General features: G+C 40.1%; 1 protein-coding gene across 4 annotated transcripts in view; it reads left to right on the top strand.

The window, feature by feature from the left end:
• LOC115678689 (ubiquitin carboxyl-terminal hydrolase 2) overlaps nucleotides 1–17,426 on the top strand; it is a 32,205-nt gene extending 14,779 nt beyond the window's left edge. Inside the window, exons 2-4 of one of the 4 annotated variants that reach the window (XM_056315993.1) lie at nucleotides 9,575–12,522; nucleotides 16,697–16,794; nucleotides 17,180–17,426. In XM_056315993.1, the coding sequence (XP_056171968.1) occupies nucleotides 9,632–12,522; nucleotides 16,697–16,794; nucleotides 17,180–17,241 (3,051 nt within the window). In that variant the 5' untranslated portion in view covers nucleotides 9,575–9,631 and the 3' untranslated portion in view covers nucleotides 17,242–17,426. The other 3 variants (XM_056315976.1, XM_056315987.1, XM_030602069.2) reach the window with 3 other exon arrangements.
• Nucleotides 17,427–17,493: the final 67 nt, after the last annotated feature.

The raw sequence follows: 17,493 nt of genomic DNA, 5'->3' as shown, positions 1-17,493 counted from the left end.
TGTTTGGTTAGAGCCTTAGAGGCTCTCATATTTATTTGGTTTGGCAAAATATCATGGCATGGGCGTTCCAATTCCAATGCCCATTGGAACGCTTCTTCCACCTATAGAAGGAATCGTGATTCATTCACCTTAAAGGTGGAAACATGATTCCATACCACTTTTCACCAAAGATAATTATGACAATAGTTATTAAATTTTACACATTAATTACATAAATAATTATTAGTTAATATTTTATTATCATAATCAAATATTATTAATTCAGGAATGAATTGATTATTATAAATTGGGAAAATTCCAATTAAGGACCTCAAGTGGGGCCTTTTTCTCAAAAGAGGACCCCAAGTGGACTTAGTGTCAAATAAGGGCCTAAAGTGCTCAATCAGTCTCAAATAAGGACCCGAAGTGCCCAAAAAGTCTCAAATAAGGGCCTGGGTCGCCGGCCGGCCAAAATGCCTGCTGGCCGGCAAGAATGTTACTATTCCGGCAACGGAACAGTAACTTTTTAATTTTTTTATTATTTTTTCCTTTATGTTTTTCCTTTTCTGTTTTTTTTCTTTTCCTTTTCTTTTTTTTTTCTTCTCTTCCTTCGCCGGCCATAGCAGGGGCCGGCGGAGGTCGCCGGCCTCAGGCGAGGCCGCCCTCGCCTGGGCTGGGCGAGGTCGGCCTCGCCAGTTGCCGGCGAGGGCTCGACATTGCCGGCCTCGCCAGTTGCCGACGAGGGCTCGACCTTGCCGGCCGGCGCGAGGCTCGACCTCGCCGGCGTCGGGCGAGGCCGGCCTTGCACGCAAAGGCGAGACCGGCCTCGCTCGACGCCGCGAGGTCGAGCCTCGCCCGGCGGCCGGCGAGGTCAAGCCTCGCCCGGAGAGTGGCGAGGCTCGACCTCGCCGTTCTTGGCGAGGTCGAGACTCGCCGAGATCTAGCGAAGGCTCGGCCCCGCCGGCCACCGGGCGAGGCTCGACCTCGCCGGCGTCGCCGAGCGAGGCCGGCGAGGCCGAGCCCTCACTGGATCCGGCGAGGCTCGACCTCGCCGGCAATTGGCGAGGCTCGATCTCGCCCGAGCAACGGCGAGGTCGAGCCTTGCCGGATCCGGCAAGGGCTCGGCCCGCCGGCCGCCGCCATGCGAGGTTCGACCTCGCCGGCGTCGGCGAGGCCGGTCTCGCCCGCAACAGCAAGGCCGGCTCGCCAACGCCGGCGAGGTCGAGCCTCGCCCGGCGGCGGCGAGGTCGAGCCTCGCGAACCGGCCGAGCTCGACCTCGCCGTTCTTTGGGGAGGTCGAGCCTCGCCCGGTTGCCGACGAGGTCGAGCCTCGCTAGATCCGGCGAGGGCTCGGCCCGCCAGCCCGGCGAGGCTCGACCTCGCTGCCTCGCCAGCGGCCGGCGTGGCTGAGCCCTCGCCAGATCTGGCGAGGCTCAACCTCGCCGGCAACTGGCGAGGGCGGCCTCGCCTGAGGCCGACGACCTCCGCCGGCCCCGGCTATGGCCGGCGGAGGAAGAGAAGAAAAAAAAAGGAAAGGAAAAGGAAAAGAAAAAAAACAGCAAAGGAAAAAAAAATTAAAAAGTTACTGTTCTGGTGCCGGAATAATAACATTCTCGCCGGCCGGCAGGCATTTTGGCCGGCCGGCGACCCAGGCCCTTATTTGAGATTTTTTGGGCATTTCGGGTCGTTATTTGACACTAAGTCCACTTGGGGTCCTCTTTTGAAAAAAAGGCCCCATTTGGGGTCCTTAATTGGAATTTTCCCTTATAAATTAATAAATTATTATTGGTAATGAAATGATGAAATAACATAGTCAATTATATTAATTACAGCTACTAATAATCATAAACTATGCATTTTATTTAAACATTCAAAAATAACTAGCACGCATACTTGACTAAACAATTTTTTAATATTAAATAAAATAAGTTATCTTATCAGAAATTATATACTATTGTAATGGATATTTTGTGTTGTTTCATTTATAAGAAGTAATTTATTTTCACAATATATTGTGAGATATAATTGGAACATCATGTAAAATAAGTAAAAGTACTTTTCAAATTATAGATTAGTTTTGGGTATAGTATCTTACTTTTAAACCATTTATAAAACTTTAATGATGGTAATATAGTGAACATTATATTTATTGCAAAACTCTCATTTTATTCCACTGTCAAAAAAATTTCGTATAAATAAAACACAAAGTTTTCATTTCATTCCATTCTCTTTCCGTTCCAATTCCTACTTCCACTCCATTCTGTAGAACCATACGCAACATTATACATATAACGTCAATCTTACATTGATCTTGAACAAATCATTTTGAATTTTGTTCGTAATGTCGCAGAGTTAAATTTATCTTTAGAAACAAATGAAAAAAAATGTTTAACCGAGATATTTAAAAGTCAATTTATCTCGAGCAATTCTCGACTTCCATCTCTCCATATTTTTTTCCAATAGGGATTGCCACATTATTATGGAAATGTTGTAAGCTATATACAATACAAAATATTACAGCCAATCAAACCATTTCCAATCTCTGAATAATCCACGTAATTTGAATCAAATTGTAATTCCCCATTTCAACAATCGGTCATTAATCTCACGCCCAGATGAATGCTTGTTTGGTGTTAACAAAGCAATAAACTTGTAACTTCCTTCTTCGATATTTTCATTAAACCCACATTCAAATTCATGGAGAGCAATGCATTATTGAAGCTACAAACGAACTTGCCATAGTAAACAATAAGTACGACATGACATCAAGATTCTCTAAAGAGGATGCCAACTGAATATCTTCATTATTGATGAGGATAGACATAGTTTTCCCATCTTACCAAATGAAGCATCTTATTCCTCCTTAAGTAGATTCCTCATATCATGTTCACATTTGAGATCAAAAACAAACGTTACAAACATATACTTGTCAATTAGACATTTTGTGGTATTCATGGTCACTTTTGCTCTCCTACAAGCAGCTCCGACCCCTCTTTCATGTGTAGTAAAACTCATATCCACATCATCAACAGTTAGCCAGGATGAGTGACACTTACAGTACATTGCCAATCTAAAGACTATGATTTGGGCGTTCATCAGGTTTCTTCGAATGGCAAATGGGAATTTGTGTTTCGACCCGGATTTATTTATGGCACTATTTTTTTATTTGGTAATATGTAGTGACCTGGTCAATCTCACTGTTTTAATATATATGACGAAATTAATCTTATGCGATGTGATAGTACGAGCATGTGGACTATATTACTCGGCGGACCATGTTTATATAACAAAGATTGTGAAAACTGGAAATCTCAAAATCTAAAACTATTGTGAAATTTGTGCCATCTGGATATGTTAATATTATGTTGTGAGCCCCCCTTTTGGACGAAATAAAGATGTTTATGCATATCTTTCATGGTGCTGATGCGTGAAAATATTTTTGTTTTGTGCTTTCTCTTGCATGTGCATGTGTCAGAAAAATCAATAGCAAACTTTTTTTTAATGTCGGACCACTCATTATGCATATACGTTGTTGCACTTCGAATTTGAAAATTGAGGATCGGTAACTAATAAAATCTCGATTCTTAAGATCTTTCCAAATTCTACGTTCGGGAAATCTACAATATGCAAATGATTGAAAACCTATAAACAAGATTCGAGGAATACCTAGCACGATTGCATACCTAAAAAGCCTTAGGTAGTGTTGGGGAAGTTAAACTACCAAAGTGCACGTGTGAAGGACTGGTCAACTGAAACCTAGAGATCTTAGGATTAGGGGTTCGATTGCACGTGAGACATATTAGCATCCCACAACTTACTTTCTGTACCATAACCCTATTTTTGGATTAGTCCTAAATCACTCACCAATTAATTTTCTAAGTATGCATGATTTTGTTATAACATTTGAGATGTCGCCAAAAAATTGATTTGGTGATATTATCAATTAACAAAACCATTTGTCGTGTATAGTGGCATGACTTCATTTGTGTGGGAAAATGTGTATGCGAATGAAATGTTATTTTAACCAACATGCAATATTGTGTAATGCAAAGGCAATAGGCAAGGTGAAATTCAAACATAAGGTAGAACATGACATGCCGTGGCAATATTTCATATGCACTAATTAAGCATAACAGGCAAGAGGGGCATTAAATTGATTATTAATTGAAACTTTGAAAGTTTTTCGTAAGTGTTGGACTTTGTAATTATGCGCGGCAGAAGTTGCATGATTGAATAGAAACCGATTCTTGTACCAAGTAAAAATAAGAGATATAGAGATAGAAGAATCAAGAATCTGATGTATAGTGGTTCGACCCATCCACTTAGCCAACTCCACTTGTTATAGTAGCCTCAATCAGACTAGAATCCACCTGCACTCTTCGAGAAGTTAGAATGCTTCGGGATGCTTTCTTGTACTTGTAACTATTTACTCCTACATATACAAGCAGGCGTTTCTATACTTTGTCACTCCTCTAGCTAGGACAAGTAAGCCTTACTATACTCTTCGTCTTTTGGCAGATGTGTGAAACACAATTTTCATTTGACTTCGTTAAGAGATTGGGTTTTCAATCTAGGCATGGAGAACATTACAGGCGCAACTTCTACTTCATTAGCATTGAGAAACTTATCGGTAGTCATGGCCACGGGCCGGTTTCGGCCCGGAACCGGCCCGGTCAAACCCGGGCCCGCGGTTTGGAACCGGAACCGGCCCGTGCCCTACGGGCCCGGTTCAAAAAAAAAAAAGAAGAAGAAGAAGTTGCAGATCTAGCGAGGGTTCGACCTCGCCGGCGTCGGGCGGCCGGCCTTGCCAGTTGCAGGCGAGGTCGAGCCTCGCCGGCGTCGGGCGAGGCCGGCCTCGCCAGGTTGCAGGCGAGGTCGGCCTCGCCCGACGCCGGCGAGGTCGAGCCTCGCCAGATCTGGCGAGGGTTCGAACTCGCCGGCCTCAGGGGAGGCCAGCCTCGCCAGTTGCCGGCGAGGTTGAGCCTCGCCAGATCTGGCGAGGGTTCGACCTCGCCAGTTGCCGGCGAGGTTGAGCCTCGCCGGATCCGGCGAGGGTTCGACCTCGCCGGCCTCGCCGATGCCGGCAAGGTCGAGCCCTCGCCCCGATCTAGGCGAGGCCGGCCTCGCCCAGCCCAGGCGAGGGCGGCCCTCGCCCGACGCCGGCGAGGGCGGCCTCGCCTGAGGCCGGCGACCTCCGCCGGCCCCGGCTATGGCTGGCGGAGGAAGAAAAGAAAAAAAAAAGAAAAGGAAAAGAAAAAGAAAAAAACAGAAAAGAAAAATTATGAACCGGCCCGGAACCGGTTCCGAACCGACCGGTTCCGAACCTGAACCGGAACCGGAACCGGCCCGGAACCATCCGGTTCATACTTGGCCACGAACCGGAACCGGTCGGTTCCGAACCGTGGCCATGACTACTTATCGGGGCGCTTTCTCAATAATATTCACATTCGGCATGACATCGCGGTTAAAATCCAAACACGACGGGGAAATGACATGGCAAGGCAATAGTCACATATAACGTGATATGGATGTTGGTTTTCTCCAAAGCCAACTGTTTATACCTCCCAAGCCAAAAGGAGCACTTAACGAGCGCTATGTGATGGAGATTCCAACGACCTCCAATGGAATGAATTTCTTCGATTGCAATGTCCTTGATTTTGAAAGATTTTCCTTTCGATTCTCTTTCTCTCTATCCATGCAATTAGACGAAGAAGAGCAATTTGGGGCTATTTGGTTCAATTTGGGGCAAACACAAACAACTCCCAATTCAATTGGAGGCATTGCACGAGATAGTGCCTTTTTTGCATAATTAAAGGGGAAGAGAGAGACGAATAAAAAAAGCCAATTAATCATTTTCCGACCATCAATTAGGACAGAGCTGACTTAAGAATTTGATTACATCAATATAACAAATTTTAGGATTCGATTGCACTTTTTGAAAGTTTTAGAACTCAATTGCACTGCTATGATAATTTTTTGCAAAAAGTTTAGGACTTATAGTACACTTATCTCTTTTAAATAATTACATTATCATTTAGGATCGAATAAGCAGAGTCATTTGACCGAATTGGCATTCGGTTTGCTCATTTCATGTATTGGATGTGTCCAGGATACTGTTTTCTAGCTCATAATCATGTCTTCAACTTCGTCTTTGATTTGTTACTCGTTCAAAAAATACATATGAAACATAATTTCAAAAAAAAACTTATTGAAATAATTAGAACATTATATTCGATTTCCTTGCATGACATAAATTGCTTAAAATGGGCAAATTATTTCATTTGTTTTCGGTTATCTTTTACATGACCCAAAATAAGCTACAAAAAATCAAGAAATTATTTTATTTATCATTGGTCACCTTTCATATGATAGAAAAAATAAATTGTGCTTTATATTTATCATCATCTTTTATAGCACCTATGTATGTAATTTTGAAGAATAAAATGAATTAATGCTATATTAGATTGGTAGTTAGGATAAAATTCAGGATCTGTGTTTGATTCCTTGTCCAAGATAAGATAAAGTCGGATATAAGAAGGATATAGCTTGGGTAATATTTTTCCATGGGAGAAGTTGGATAAATATGGATAAAATTTCTAATATCCATAATATTAAAATTATTATTTTTAAATAACAAACTTATTAAATTAATAAAATTAAAATAGTGTTTGAATATTAATAATATTAGAATTCTAATATAAAAATTCAAAATAAAAAAATAACAACAATTTCGTTTTTATTTATTTTTTATTTATATATTGGAATTTCTTTCCATCTTATAATATAAATTCAATATATATAAATATATATTTAGTCTTTATATTTATTACATATCTAAGGTATTTTAGTATTTTAGATGTGGGGTTAATACCACAAAAAATCTCAAACTGATATGACAAATTTACTCCAAACTAATTTTTTTTACCACTAAAAAATCCCAAACTGGTACATCTATGATAAATTTACCCTCCGTTAGTTTCCGTTAAATTTTACTTTCTAATTAATAAGTTAAATAACAAATGATAATTTACGAATGTACCAGTTTGGAGTTTTAACATCCGTATGTCAAAGGTGTACGAGTTTGTGTCTTTTTTTTTTATATTAATCCAATTTAACGGAGGTAAATTTGTCACAAGTGTACCAGTTTGGGGTTTTTAGTGGTTAAAAAATTAGTTTGGGGTAAATTTGTCACAGGTGTACCTGTTTAGGATTTTTTGTTGTCAAAATAATAGTTTTGGGTAAATTTGTCACAAGTGTATCAGTTTGGGATTTTTCATGCTATTAATCCTTAGATATATTAGTATAGTTTGCTATTTAATAAAATTTTATTAGAGAATGAGGGAACGGGAAAAAGAGACAAAGAAGGAAAAGAAATAAAAAAAGAGAGGGAAAATAATAAAAATAAAAATAAAAATGAAGTAGGCAAGATTGTTGTGAGAGAACCTTGCCATATCCGTTTGGGCAATTTTTAAGTTCATTTATACTGATATGTTATTCATATCAAATAATAGACGTGATAAGATGTGAAAATATCCAACTTTATTATTGTGATTCACAAAATAATGGATATGATATAGCAAAAACCTAAAGATTATATCATATTATATCCAATCATATTCTGGCTAAAAATCCAGACAACCAAACACAGCCCCAATGTCTAATCTCTAGATTTATCCCCGTCTATGGACATAATGCTCGAGATTACTCCGTATCTAAGTTACTTTCGCTCAACATATGAAATTTGATTTATTTGCAATTGATGCATTGTAATCTTCACTGCAAGACGGATGTTCACCAAGAAAAAGAACAAAGGATATGTTTGTCAACACTTTTAACAAGAAAATAGAAGACAAGCGAGGGTCGATCTAGTTTGTGTGGAGGGGGTCATGTACCCCTCATATGTTGATGGCAAGGATTGTGCGAAGGTCATGCAACGATTGCTATGGATGGATGCAATGACGTATATAACCCAGTCAAATTTAGTTGATACGATTTGAGATACTCTCGAGCTTGACCTAACTCGATAATAGCTCGATCAGAGTTCGAGTTGGATCGAGTTTGACTTCTCTAAACTTGAAGTCAACTTGATTAAACTTTCAACAAGCAGCTCGAGCTCCAATGCACTCGATTAGGAAGTAAAATGTTAGTCCAACATCTGAGTTAAGTTCGGATTTGTGGTCCGACTTGAGGTCGAATTCTTAAAACACAGAGTTTTGAAAAGTGCTATTTAGCCTTCTAGAATGATAAAAAAATGTTTACTCAAAAAGGGAAAAAATCCGACTCCGACCATTGTAATAGTAGAGTCCATTTGTCGTACAATGATATGAGCAAGTGCTAAAGTTGGAATCAACGCAATTAAACCTTCACTTTATTTTCTTTTGTCGATTGATTCCAGTATTGTACGTGAAAATTGACCTTTTTTTTCCGATTTTGTTAACGACCACCTTTAGACTATCAGCCAAAAAGTATTCGACCTTCGTAATATCAATAGTGTATATCATAAGAATTCGATTAATTAACAAATCTTTCGAAAGCTTATTAATAAAATCTTTTCTTTTTTCAACAAGTTGAAAAATAAATTCTTTTTGCTTTTTTACCTTGTATGTCTTGGATTGGGTTGGAATGTGAATGTAACGGTGCAATGAGAAAATGACACAAATAATTATTGAATTTTAGCAAAATGTGTTATATGGTCCCTGAATTTTTTTATTTGTTCAAAGTTGTTCATGAATGTTCAACTTGTTCGACGTGGTCCCTGATGTTCAATCTAGTCCCTATATTATATGAAAAATGTTCAATGTTACCCCTGAACTTGAATTCATAGGGAGATGAAATTGAACATTTTCGTATAATATCTGAAACTTATGTTGAACAAAGTAAAAATCTAGGGTGGACTTTGTACATCTAACAAAAGTTGATGTCATTATCCCATGTGCAATCTTATGTTTTACCTCCAAAAGGAGGGCCAAAGATAAACGCCTCTCACAGACTCATGCTCTCCTCCTCCCTTCCTCCCCTTCCCTTCCTTCGTCTACCCTGCTGCTCCTCGCTTGTAGCGAGAGTGAAACGACTGGCCGGTGCTCCAAACCCACCTTCCCCCCAACGAGCTCTGCACGCTTGCCCTGCACACCCTTCTTCTCCTTCTTGGTCTTCTTCTTCTGCTTCTTGTTCACCCCTCTTGGCAGTCGGAATCTTGAATCTTCCGTTGTGCCCCTCGTCTTGAATCGCCACCGATCGTGCCCCACCATCCTCGGGCGGCTTCGTCCTGCTCCTCAGCTTCTCGTAAGCCCCCGTTTCGATCTTTCATCTATGTGTCTATCAGTCGGTTTGCATCGTCTGCTCAGTAGGTTTAAATTCCTTGTTCGTTTCGCCCCTTTGGGTGTTGATTTCGAGGTCTACTATCTGCTTTGGATCCAAATCATGATGCTTTACAGTTTCGACGAAGTGGGTGTTTTTTTTTTCGTTTTAATCTGATTGTGTCTTGATGGTATTGGCCTTTTAGCTATGGATGTCGAGTTGGGTTTTGTTTTTAGGTGTTTGCTCTTTACTTTTCCTGTCGAAAGTGGCGATTTTTTTTTTCCCCTTTGAGTTTCAGATTTCAATGTGCATACGGAGAGTTGGCGGTTAGTTTTCGATCGGTTCGATTCAATAAATGGGGAAGAAAGCGAAGAAGAAGGCCAGGACTCCTGTCAGTGTCAGGGAAAAGCGGGTTCCTAACCATATCCAGAAAACTGTGCCCCCACCGGACGTTGCTGAGAACGAGGTTGCCAAAGGCCATCCGGTTCAGAATGAGAGTAAAACCTGTGCCCACCTGGAAAAGGGTTTTGATTTGAATGCTTTGTCTGAAAAGATCGGATCTTCTGAATCGGTAAAGTGCGAGGATTGTAGAGAAAGTGTAGCTGATAGGAGAGGGAATAAGGGAAAGGGTAAACAGGGGAAGAAGAAAGCTGGCGCTTCTACGGACTCGAAGTCCAAAGCCATATGGATTTGCTTGGAGTGTGGGCATTATGCCTGTGGAGGGGTCGGTTTTCCGACGACTGCTCAAAGTCATGCTGTTCGGCATGCCCGGCAAACACAACACCCCTTGGCAATCCAACTTGAAAAGCCTAGCCTTCGGTGGTGCTTTCGATGCCGTGCACCAATACCGATTGAGAAAATTCAAGAAAATGTCGAACAGAAGGATGATCCGCTTGCGGAAATTGTGAAGCTAATTAAAGGGCGGTTTACGCAAGCGCCATCTGTAGATGTTGAAGATGTTTGGTTTGGAAGTGGCAGTGGCAGTGTTACCAGCGAAGTGAATTTGACAAGTAGTGTCTCCGGCTGGTCAGACGGAAGAGGTGGTTATGTAATAAGAGGAATGGTTAATCTTGGGAATTCTTGCTTTTTTAATTCAGTCGTGCAAAATCTTTTAGCCTTAGATAGGCTAAAAGATTATCTTGGGAAGTGGGACACATCTATTGGACCTCTCACTATTTCGTTAAAAAAACTTTTTTCAGAAGTAACGATGGAAAATGGAGTGAAGAATGTGATTAACCCCCGATCCTTATTTGGATGTATCTGTTCCAAGGCTCCTCAGTTTAGAGGATATCAGCAGCACGACAGTCATGAATTGCTTCGTTGCTTACTGGATGTGTTGTCAACTGAGGAGTTTGACATGAAAAAACAGTCAAGACTTCACCAAGAGGGTGGAGTTCCTCATAATCAGAATGTGACTTTTGTCGACGCTGTCTTTGGGGGCCAGATATCAAGCACCGTTTGCTGTGTTGAGTGTGGGCACTCATCTACTGTGTATGAGCCATTTCTAGATCTCTCATTGCCTGTTCCCACCAAGAAACCTCCACCTAAAAAGAACCAGCCTATTTCTCGAGCAAAGAAAGCAAAAGTACTGCCCAAGAAAGGTGCACGGACACGACCAAAGGTTAACAAAGATTCGGAATCCATTACAGCTCATAGTGTTTCCAGTGCATCAGCGAGTGCACAATCTACCACACCTCCTATAGACACTGTTGCTTCGTCGAGTGATTCTAGGATTGAAACTTCTACTGGCTCAGGTGCTGTAGTTAATGGCAAAGTTAGTTCTTCACCAGATCACTTAGCTATCAAAGAGCATGATAACACACCTCTCTCTGGAAAAGAGACAGACACGATAGCTGCTTCTACAGAAGATTTTACATGGTTAGATTACCTTGATCTTGGTGTTACTGATTTTGATTTGCAAGATACTAATTTCGGGCCTGTGGAAGCATCCGGAAATAGAGACACTGTTCTTGATGAATGGGCTGCAGGTTCACAGGATATGTCTACGGCTAAAGTGGACACTGTTAAAGAGTCCAAGAGTGAGCAGGTCTTTGAGAAAGAGTTGGAACAGCATGCTGTTTCAGCGGATGATTCAACAAGGTTGGACTATCTTGATTCACAACCAGTATCAAGTGAAATTAATTTTTCTTCACAAGATAATGGGTGTAGACAGGTCCAGGGAGATGGTATTGCAGATGTGGCTGATCATGGCTCACAACAAAATCACTTTTTTAGTGATAGTATTAATGAAGCAACTGATTTAAAAGAGGAAATATCTTCCAAAAATTCTTGGGAAGATGAGACACCATTGCAGGTCCAAGAATCTGAAGTCCTGTTGCTTCCGTATGAAGTAAACACGTCAACTACGGGCGACAACACCAGAGATGGTGTGACATCTTCGATGGGCTTCACACAGGACGAATCAGAATTTGATGGCTTTGGTGACATGTTCAATGAGCCTGACATTGTTTATGGGCCTGTTGCCGGTCCCTCTTTAGGTGATGATAATTTTCAGACAAATGAAGTAGCAGACTCTGGCTTGATGGCCGGAAACAGCAGCGAGTCTGATCCTGGTGAAGTTGATCATTCAGATTCCCCTGTATCTATTGAGAGTTGTTTGACTCACTTCACTAAAGATGAACTTCTTTCTAACGATAATGCTTGGCACTGTGAGAAATGTTCAAGAACTCTGCGACAACAGCAGCTTGAATCCAAGAAGAAGCAGGCAAAATGTGTAGCAAGCTTATGCGCTAATGGATGTGAGAGAGGAAGCCAAATCATTTCAGCTGATTCAAGTTCAGAATCCTGCTGTCCAGCTGAGGCCCAAAAGCTTAGCAATGGAATTAGCGAAAATGATGATCACTCCATCGACATTAATCACAAAGAAGTTGTCGTTCAAAATGGGAAGCTAGATACACCGTCTCATGTGAGCTCAAGTGATCAAGCTACTGGGTCTTGTGCAGGTGATGAACCTAGTTGTACTGGACCGATTATGGCAAAACTTCAACAGGTCAATCACGTGTTGGCTACAAAATGCGAAACGGAGATAGTTGACGATGAGGCAGATTCAGGAGCTGTGGAAGTGAAGAGAGATGCAACTAAAAGGGTCCTCGTACACAAAGCTCCACCAATCCTTACCATTCACTTAAAAAGATTCAGCCAAGATGCTCGTGGTCGTCTAAGTAAATTGAGTGGTCATGTCATTTTCAGAGAAACAATTGATCTGAGACCATTTATGGATACAAGGTACCATCACTTTCCTGCTCTAGTTAGAGTGCTTTATATTTATTTATTGCAATGACTTTAGACAATTAACATCTGCTGAAAGAAAGGAGAGAGGAAAACAGGGGGAAAAAATATTGAAGTGGTTCGTTGTCTTTCGGTTTTTGAAATATCTATAATTAGTACATGAGTAGAAACACTGCTCTCCCCCATATTATTTTGGTGTGGTGTTGATGCCTCACTAAATTTATTGATGGTCTTCAGCGAGTGCACTTACCCACCTCCTGAAATGAAAACTAGGTCCTTCAGTATTTATCTTTCTAATGGACAGTCTTTTCAACAGGAGGATTCATACGATATGAAGAAAGAGAAAAATCAGATTTAGATGGTTAAGACCGTCGTTGACGGTCGTAATCAGTGATTGATTCTTTATTAACATCTAACAGTTCTGCGGTGAATGATTCAACTCAGACAGGAGAATCTGATAAGAACTACATTTTGGGATGCTCTATTGTGTTAATTATAGGATACAATGGATGTAAATCGACAGGCTAAGTCAACTTACCATAAACAGAAAAAAGTAGATTGAATCCTAAAATTGAAGCTTCTGTATTTTTTCATTATATGAATTCTCAAACATTTATAGCCCTTTAAAGTCTCAAAAGGAAAAATGCACACCCATGCCTACATGTATTAGTCAAAAACATCCACTTTATTTTAGTGAAATCACAAGTCCAATTTCTTTCATATTTGTCAAGTTATATTCATGCCCGATTGTTTATTCTTTTGTTTGTGCTAACAATATTTCAACCTCTACAAAGATATGCCTAATAAATTGTTGTAGCTTTTTTCCCCCTTTTTTCTGGTAATGGTTAGTAATGTCTGCACGAAATTTTAAGGACGTTGTTAGCAATAAATATAAGTAAGGTAAAAGTCAAATGAGAGTACATAGGGACGGGGCTGTTGGAATGGCTCATGGCTTCTTTTTAAATAGGCTGTTAGCGGAGTACACATAGAAATTGTCAGTGTTGCCAAAATGCAAGATTGAGGATGAGTACCTATTTTTGTTGGCAGTTTCCATTTTTCCTCCTGCCAATTATCAAGAAAACAAAAATTTGCAATTTTCTGCTTTCAGTAAGCCACATAGCACGACCAAGATGATAAAGTTAAACCCAAAAGTACATTGCCTTTAACAGTCTCTAGTAATGGGACAACATAGAGCTTCCAGTGACACCTTCAGAAAGCTGTCCTATTTGTAAATTATATCAAACTTGAAGCTACTGGCAAAAGCATATCGCCTTCCAGTGACACCTTCAGCTAACAAGCTTGAGTACTGCACCAACTTAGAGCTTCCAGTGACACCTTCAGTAAGCCCTCCTATTTGTAAATTGATTCTAAGACTTCGGATGGCAAAATTTGAATGTCTCCTTCTATATAAAAAAATTACAGGAAATTTCCTCCACTTGCATATTGATCAAGTTTGGAGGCCGCAGATCTACGGAATATCTGAAGTCATCTCTCATCTTTAGTTTAGCACCACCTAGGATGTAAGTTAGACTAGATTTTCCAAGATCGGAGCTGAGGTCACTCCTATCTTTTCAGATAAGGAGGTGTAGATTGTTAATAGCTTGTCCCAAAGTTCGAAACATTGCATAAAGACTGAATACAGCTTCAGTTTTAATCTGCTGGCATCTCAAGGGACTTAACTATATTGTCTTAACTATATATGACAGTTAAACCATTGTATGGAAAATAATCTACAAGGTTGAGGTGTAAGTTGTTTTGTCACGAGAGGAAAGTGTCATTTGACTTATACAGAAGGGGAACGCTACATTTTTCAAAAATAAAAATATGGCTTGTGTTCTTCATAATATTGCAAACTTAGGAAGGTGTTCTGAATGAACATTCTCTAGCTTGTTTCTATAGCTTATGAGTTGGTTTCTTTGTGTCAGTTGAAATATTCAGTTCATTAAGGAAATAGTCTACTGTTGGTTTAGTGAGGAAAATCGGTATATTAATGCCTTACATTGTATCAAAACTAGCCATTCAAATCATGAAAGGCGACTGACCTTCCCTCTGTAATTGACTGAGTCAGAAATGTAGCCCTAGGTTGCCTTTTGTGCCTTCTCTAGAGCCACGGAACCGCATCTGAGGAAACCTTCAGCATTCTTGATTTCTTTCTATACATTGAAGGAGGATTTCATTCCTCTTGAAGGAGAAGGTAAAGAGCGCTTCCATTTTGGATTTCCTGAATTCCCTTCTGCATGATTGTCTTGCCACATTGGCTACCTATATATTATAGGGAAGCATAAGTGTGAATCGAAAATTTGACACAAAAGCAACGCGACATGGATCTCAAAGGGTTTTTGCATCCTAAAAGCGAGAACTATACTAGACAGATGGGAAAGAGAGGATTCTACAGGAACCAGAAGTTTGCAAACTGAGGCACCAATGTTACGTTATTTGAAGTTTGAACTGGAAATAAATTAGGAGATCCAGAATCTGCACTTGGAACTGGCCTTCCGCATGAAGGCTTTATCTTGTGCTTGTGTTTCTCTGACTGTAAGGTCATTGGTTCTTCACACATAGTGTCATTCAGCAAAATCCATTCATACCAATTAAGTGTTGTGGCAGAAAAAGTATACTAAATATGATCCAGGATTGAAAAGAGAAGTACAAACAACCTAATTTTTGTGGAACTATATCTAATTAGGACAGGTAGACTTTGGTATGTGAGATGCTCCAGTTACTAGGTGCCATGGCAATCCATCAGAAGCCACAAATTATTGAGATAGTTATATTCTTGTTAAAATGTTAATGTCCCTATTATTCCTGGACTCATATAAATGGATGTTTGACATTTTGTTTTTTGATAATATTCCTTTGTTAGTTGGTTCTTCCATCTCATTTTGTGTAGACATTAGTTCTTTGTTGTGTAATACGTATTTGAGAGGTTGTCAAAAATATGACTCAGTTTTACTCAAAAAATGAAGGACAAGCTGAAATGCCTAATTTGAACTTTAGAGACTATTGTTTAGTGCTTGTTAAACTACAAGATGAGCAGGTGATTGATGAGAGTGGGACTCCATGTACTTCTACTTTAAAGAATTAGTTATGGTTTTGGAGATTATCACTTTTGAAACTACTTTGTTATTTTTACTTAATAGTAACTCTATATTGTTGGAAAAGTTGTCTTTGGCACTATCAAGTGTAACTTAGACATTTTTTGCAGTTATCTTTACTGAAAAGCCAAAAGCATAGGTTGAAAGTTTGGAGAGAATGATGCAGTTCAGCTGTTGGTTGTTACTGGCTGAGTTTTAATGGGTCTTTTAAACCTAATAGCAAAATGAATTAGAAGCCATGACTCGAGAGGAGTCTGAAGCAGATGTTTGGAAGAAGCCTCTGCCCTCCCACCACAGGGCAATTTGCCAGAAAGAACTTAATTACACAATAGTTACGCAACAAGACTTTTGAAACCTGTAACATTGGACGCATTTTTTCCTACTATGACAATGTTTGTAGGAAATGCAAAGTTACTTTTACTAAACCAATCTTGAACAAAAGAACTGTAAGTATAAAAAACCAGAGTAGTAAGGGTATAACGAAGCCAGTCCTTAGTTGTTCAGATGAAGTATATTGGGATGACGTTGGCTGTTTTAATCAGAAAATTAGGTTACATGGCAACATTTTCAGTATTTAATTCAATGCTTCAGCTGAAAACTTCTTCCATACCTCACTTTCTTTCTAGATTTCTTCTGTTCCATGCGGCAAAAATGCAAAAATGTTCCTGTCATGTTGTTACCAACCAGTGTGTAGTTTGTCTAATAGGTCGAGGATAGTAGACTGGTTCCAAGGGAAGATTTGCTGCATAAGTATAGTATATACTGTGGGTCTCGTGATACATATGTCTTGAGCATATCATTTGATGTTTGAGATCCTTGTCTTGCTAATATCCCATTGCTAATCATCGTCTTATTTGAGGCATTGCCGGAACAAAGAGCATCAAAGGGTGCTTATTTCTGGTTTCTTTTATGGTATAGCTGCGCCGGTAGTCTCCTCTAAGTTTTATGAGGCTTGGTTGTTTTTCCCTTGTAGCTTGTCTCTCTTTTTCTGTTCAGCCGCTGGCATTGACCATGTGTACCTGAATCTTCCTGTATAACACAACAGTGTCCGGGTGTTCCTTTTTGCTCTTTCGCAGGGGGGAGGACAAAGAAAAGTGTGTCTATCGTCTCACTGGTGTTGTGGAGCACATGGGGACCATGCGTGGGGGCCACTATGTCGCCTACATACGCGGAGGTGAGAAGAGCAAAAACGGAGTCGGGGCTTCCGTCTGGTATCATGCCAGTGATGTGTATGTGCGTGAAGTCACGTTAGAAGAAGTTCTTCGCTGTGAGGCATACATCTTATTTTATGAGATAATTTGAATCCAACCTACATTTTTGTTTTGATATATCATTCTTGATTCTTTGTCCCTCAAGAGCATGTGGGCCTTTCTGGAGGGAGATACACGAGAGAAGGCAGAGAGAGAATACATAGGCTGAGTGAACAACAGGGTTGTCATTTACCCTGAATTATATAGCTACTGTTTTTTTTTCTTTGAGATGTAATGAGCTGCAAAATGCGTACTCGTGAGATTATTTTTGGGAAAGTTTTCACTGAATTTTTCTATCATATCTTTCAGGCTTATATTGCAGCCTGATGATGCCTGAAGATGTACTTTGTCAAATGGTAACGAGGAAATGACGATTCTGTCTCATTATGTTCACTTATGAACTAAAGTTAAGGTCATGTTTTGGATGATTAACGTCATGAACTCTGCTAAGTCGAATTCGGTCATGTCTGTTTTTGTTTAAGCAAAACAAGAAAAGGCCAGGGCGCATTTCGGCAGGACAAGAGGAAAGAAAAAAAACCAATTTTGTATTTTCTAATGAATATATGTTAATAGCCGGTAAATGCATGTAGCGCCCTCCTTCAATTTTGTAATTTCTGTTCATC

This window comes from Syzygium oleosum, unplaced genomic scaffold (genome assembly GCF_021117445.2).
Source record: "Syzygium oleosum isolate NSW1041296 unplaced genomic scaffold, Sole_v2.1 Sole_v2.01, whole genome shotgun sequence".
In the NCBI taxonomy this organism is placed as follows: domain Eukaryota; kingdom Viridiplantae; phylum Streptophyta; class Magnoliopsida; order Myrtales; family Myrtaceae; genus Syzygium; species Syzygium oleosum.
Note: the sequence above shows the minus strand (reverse complement) of the source record. Positions and strands in the feature narration are given on the sequence as shown.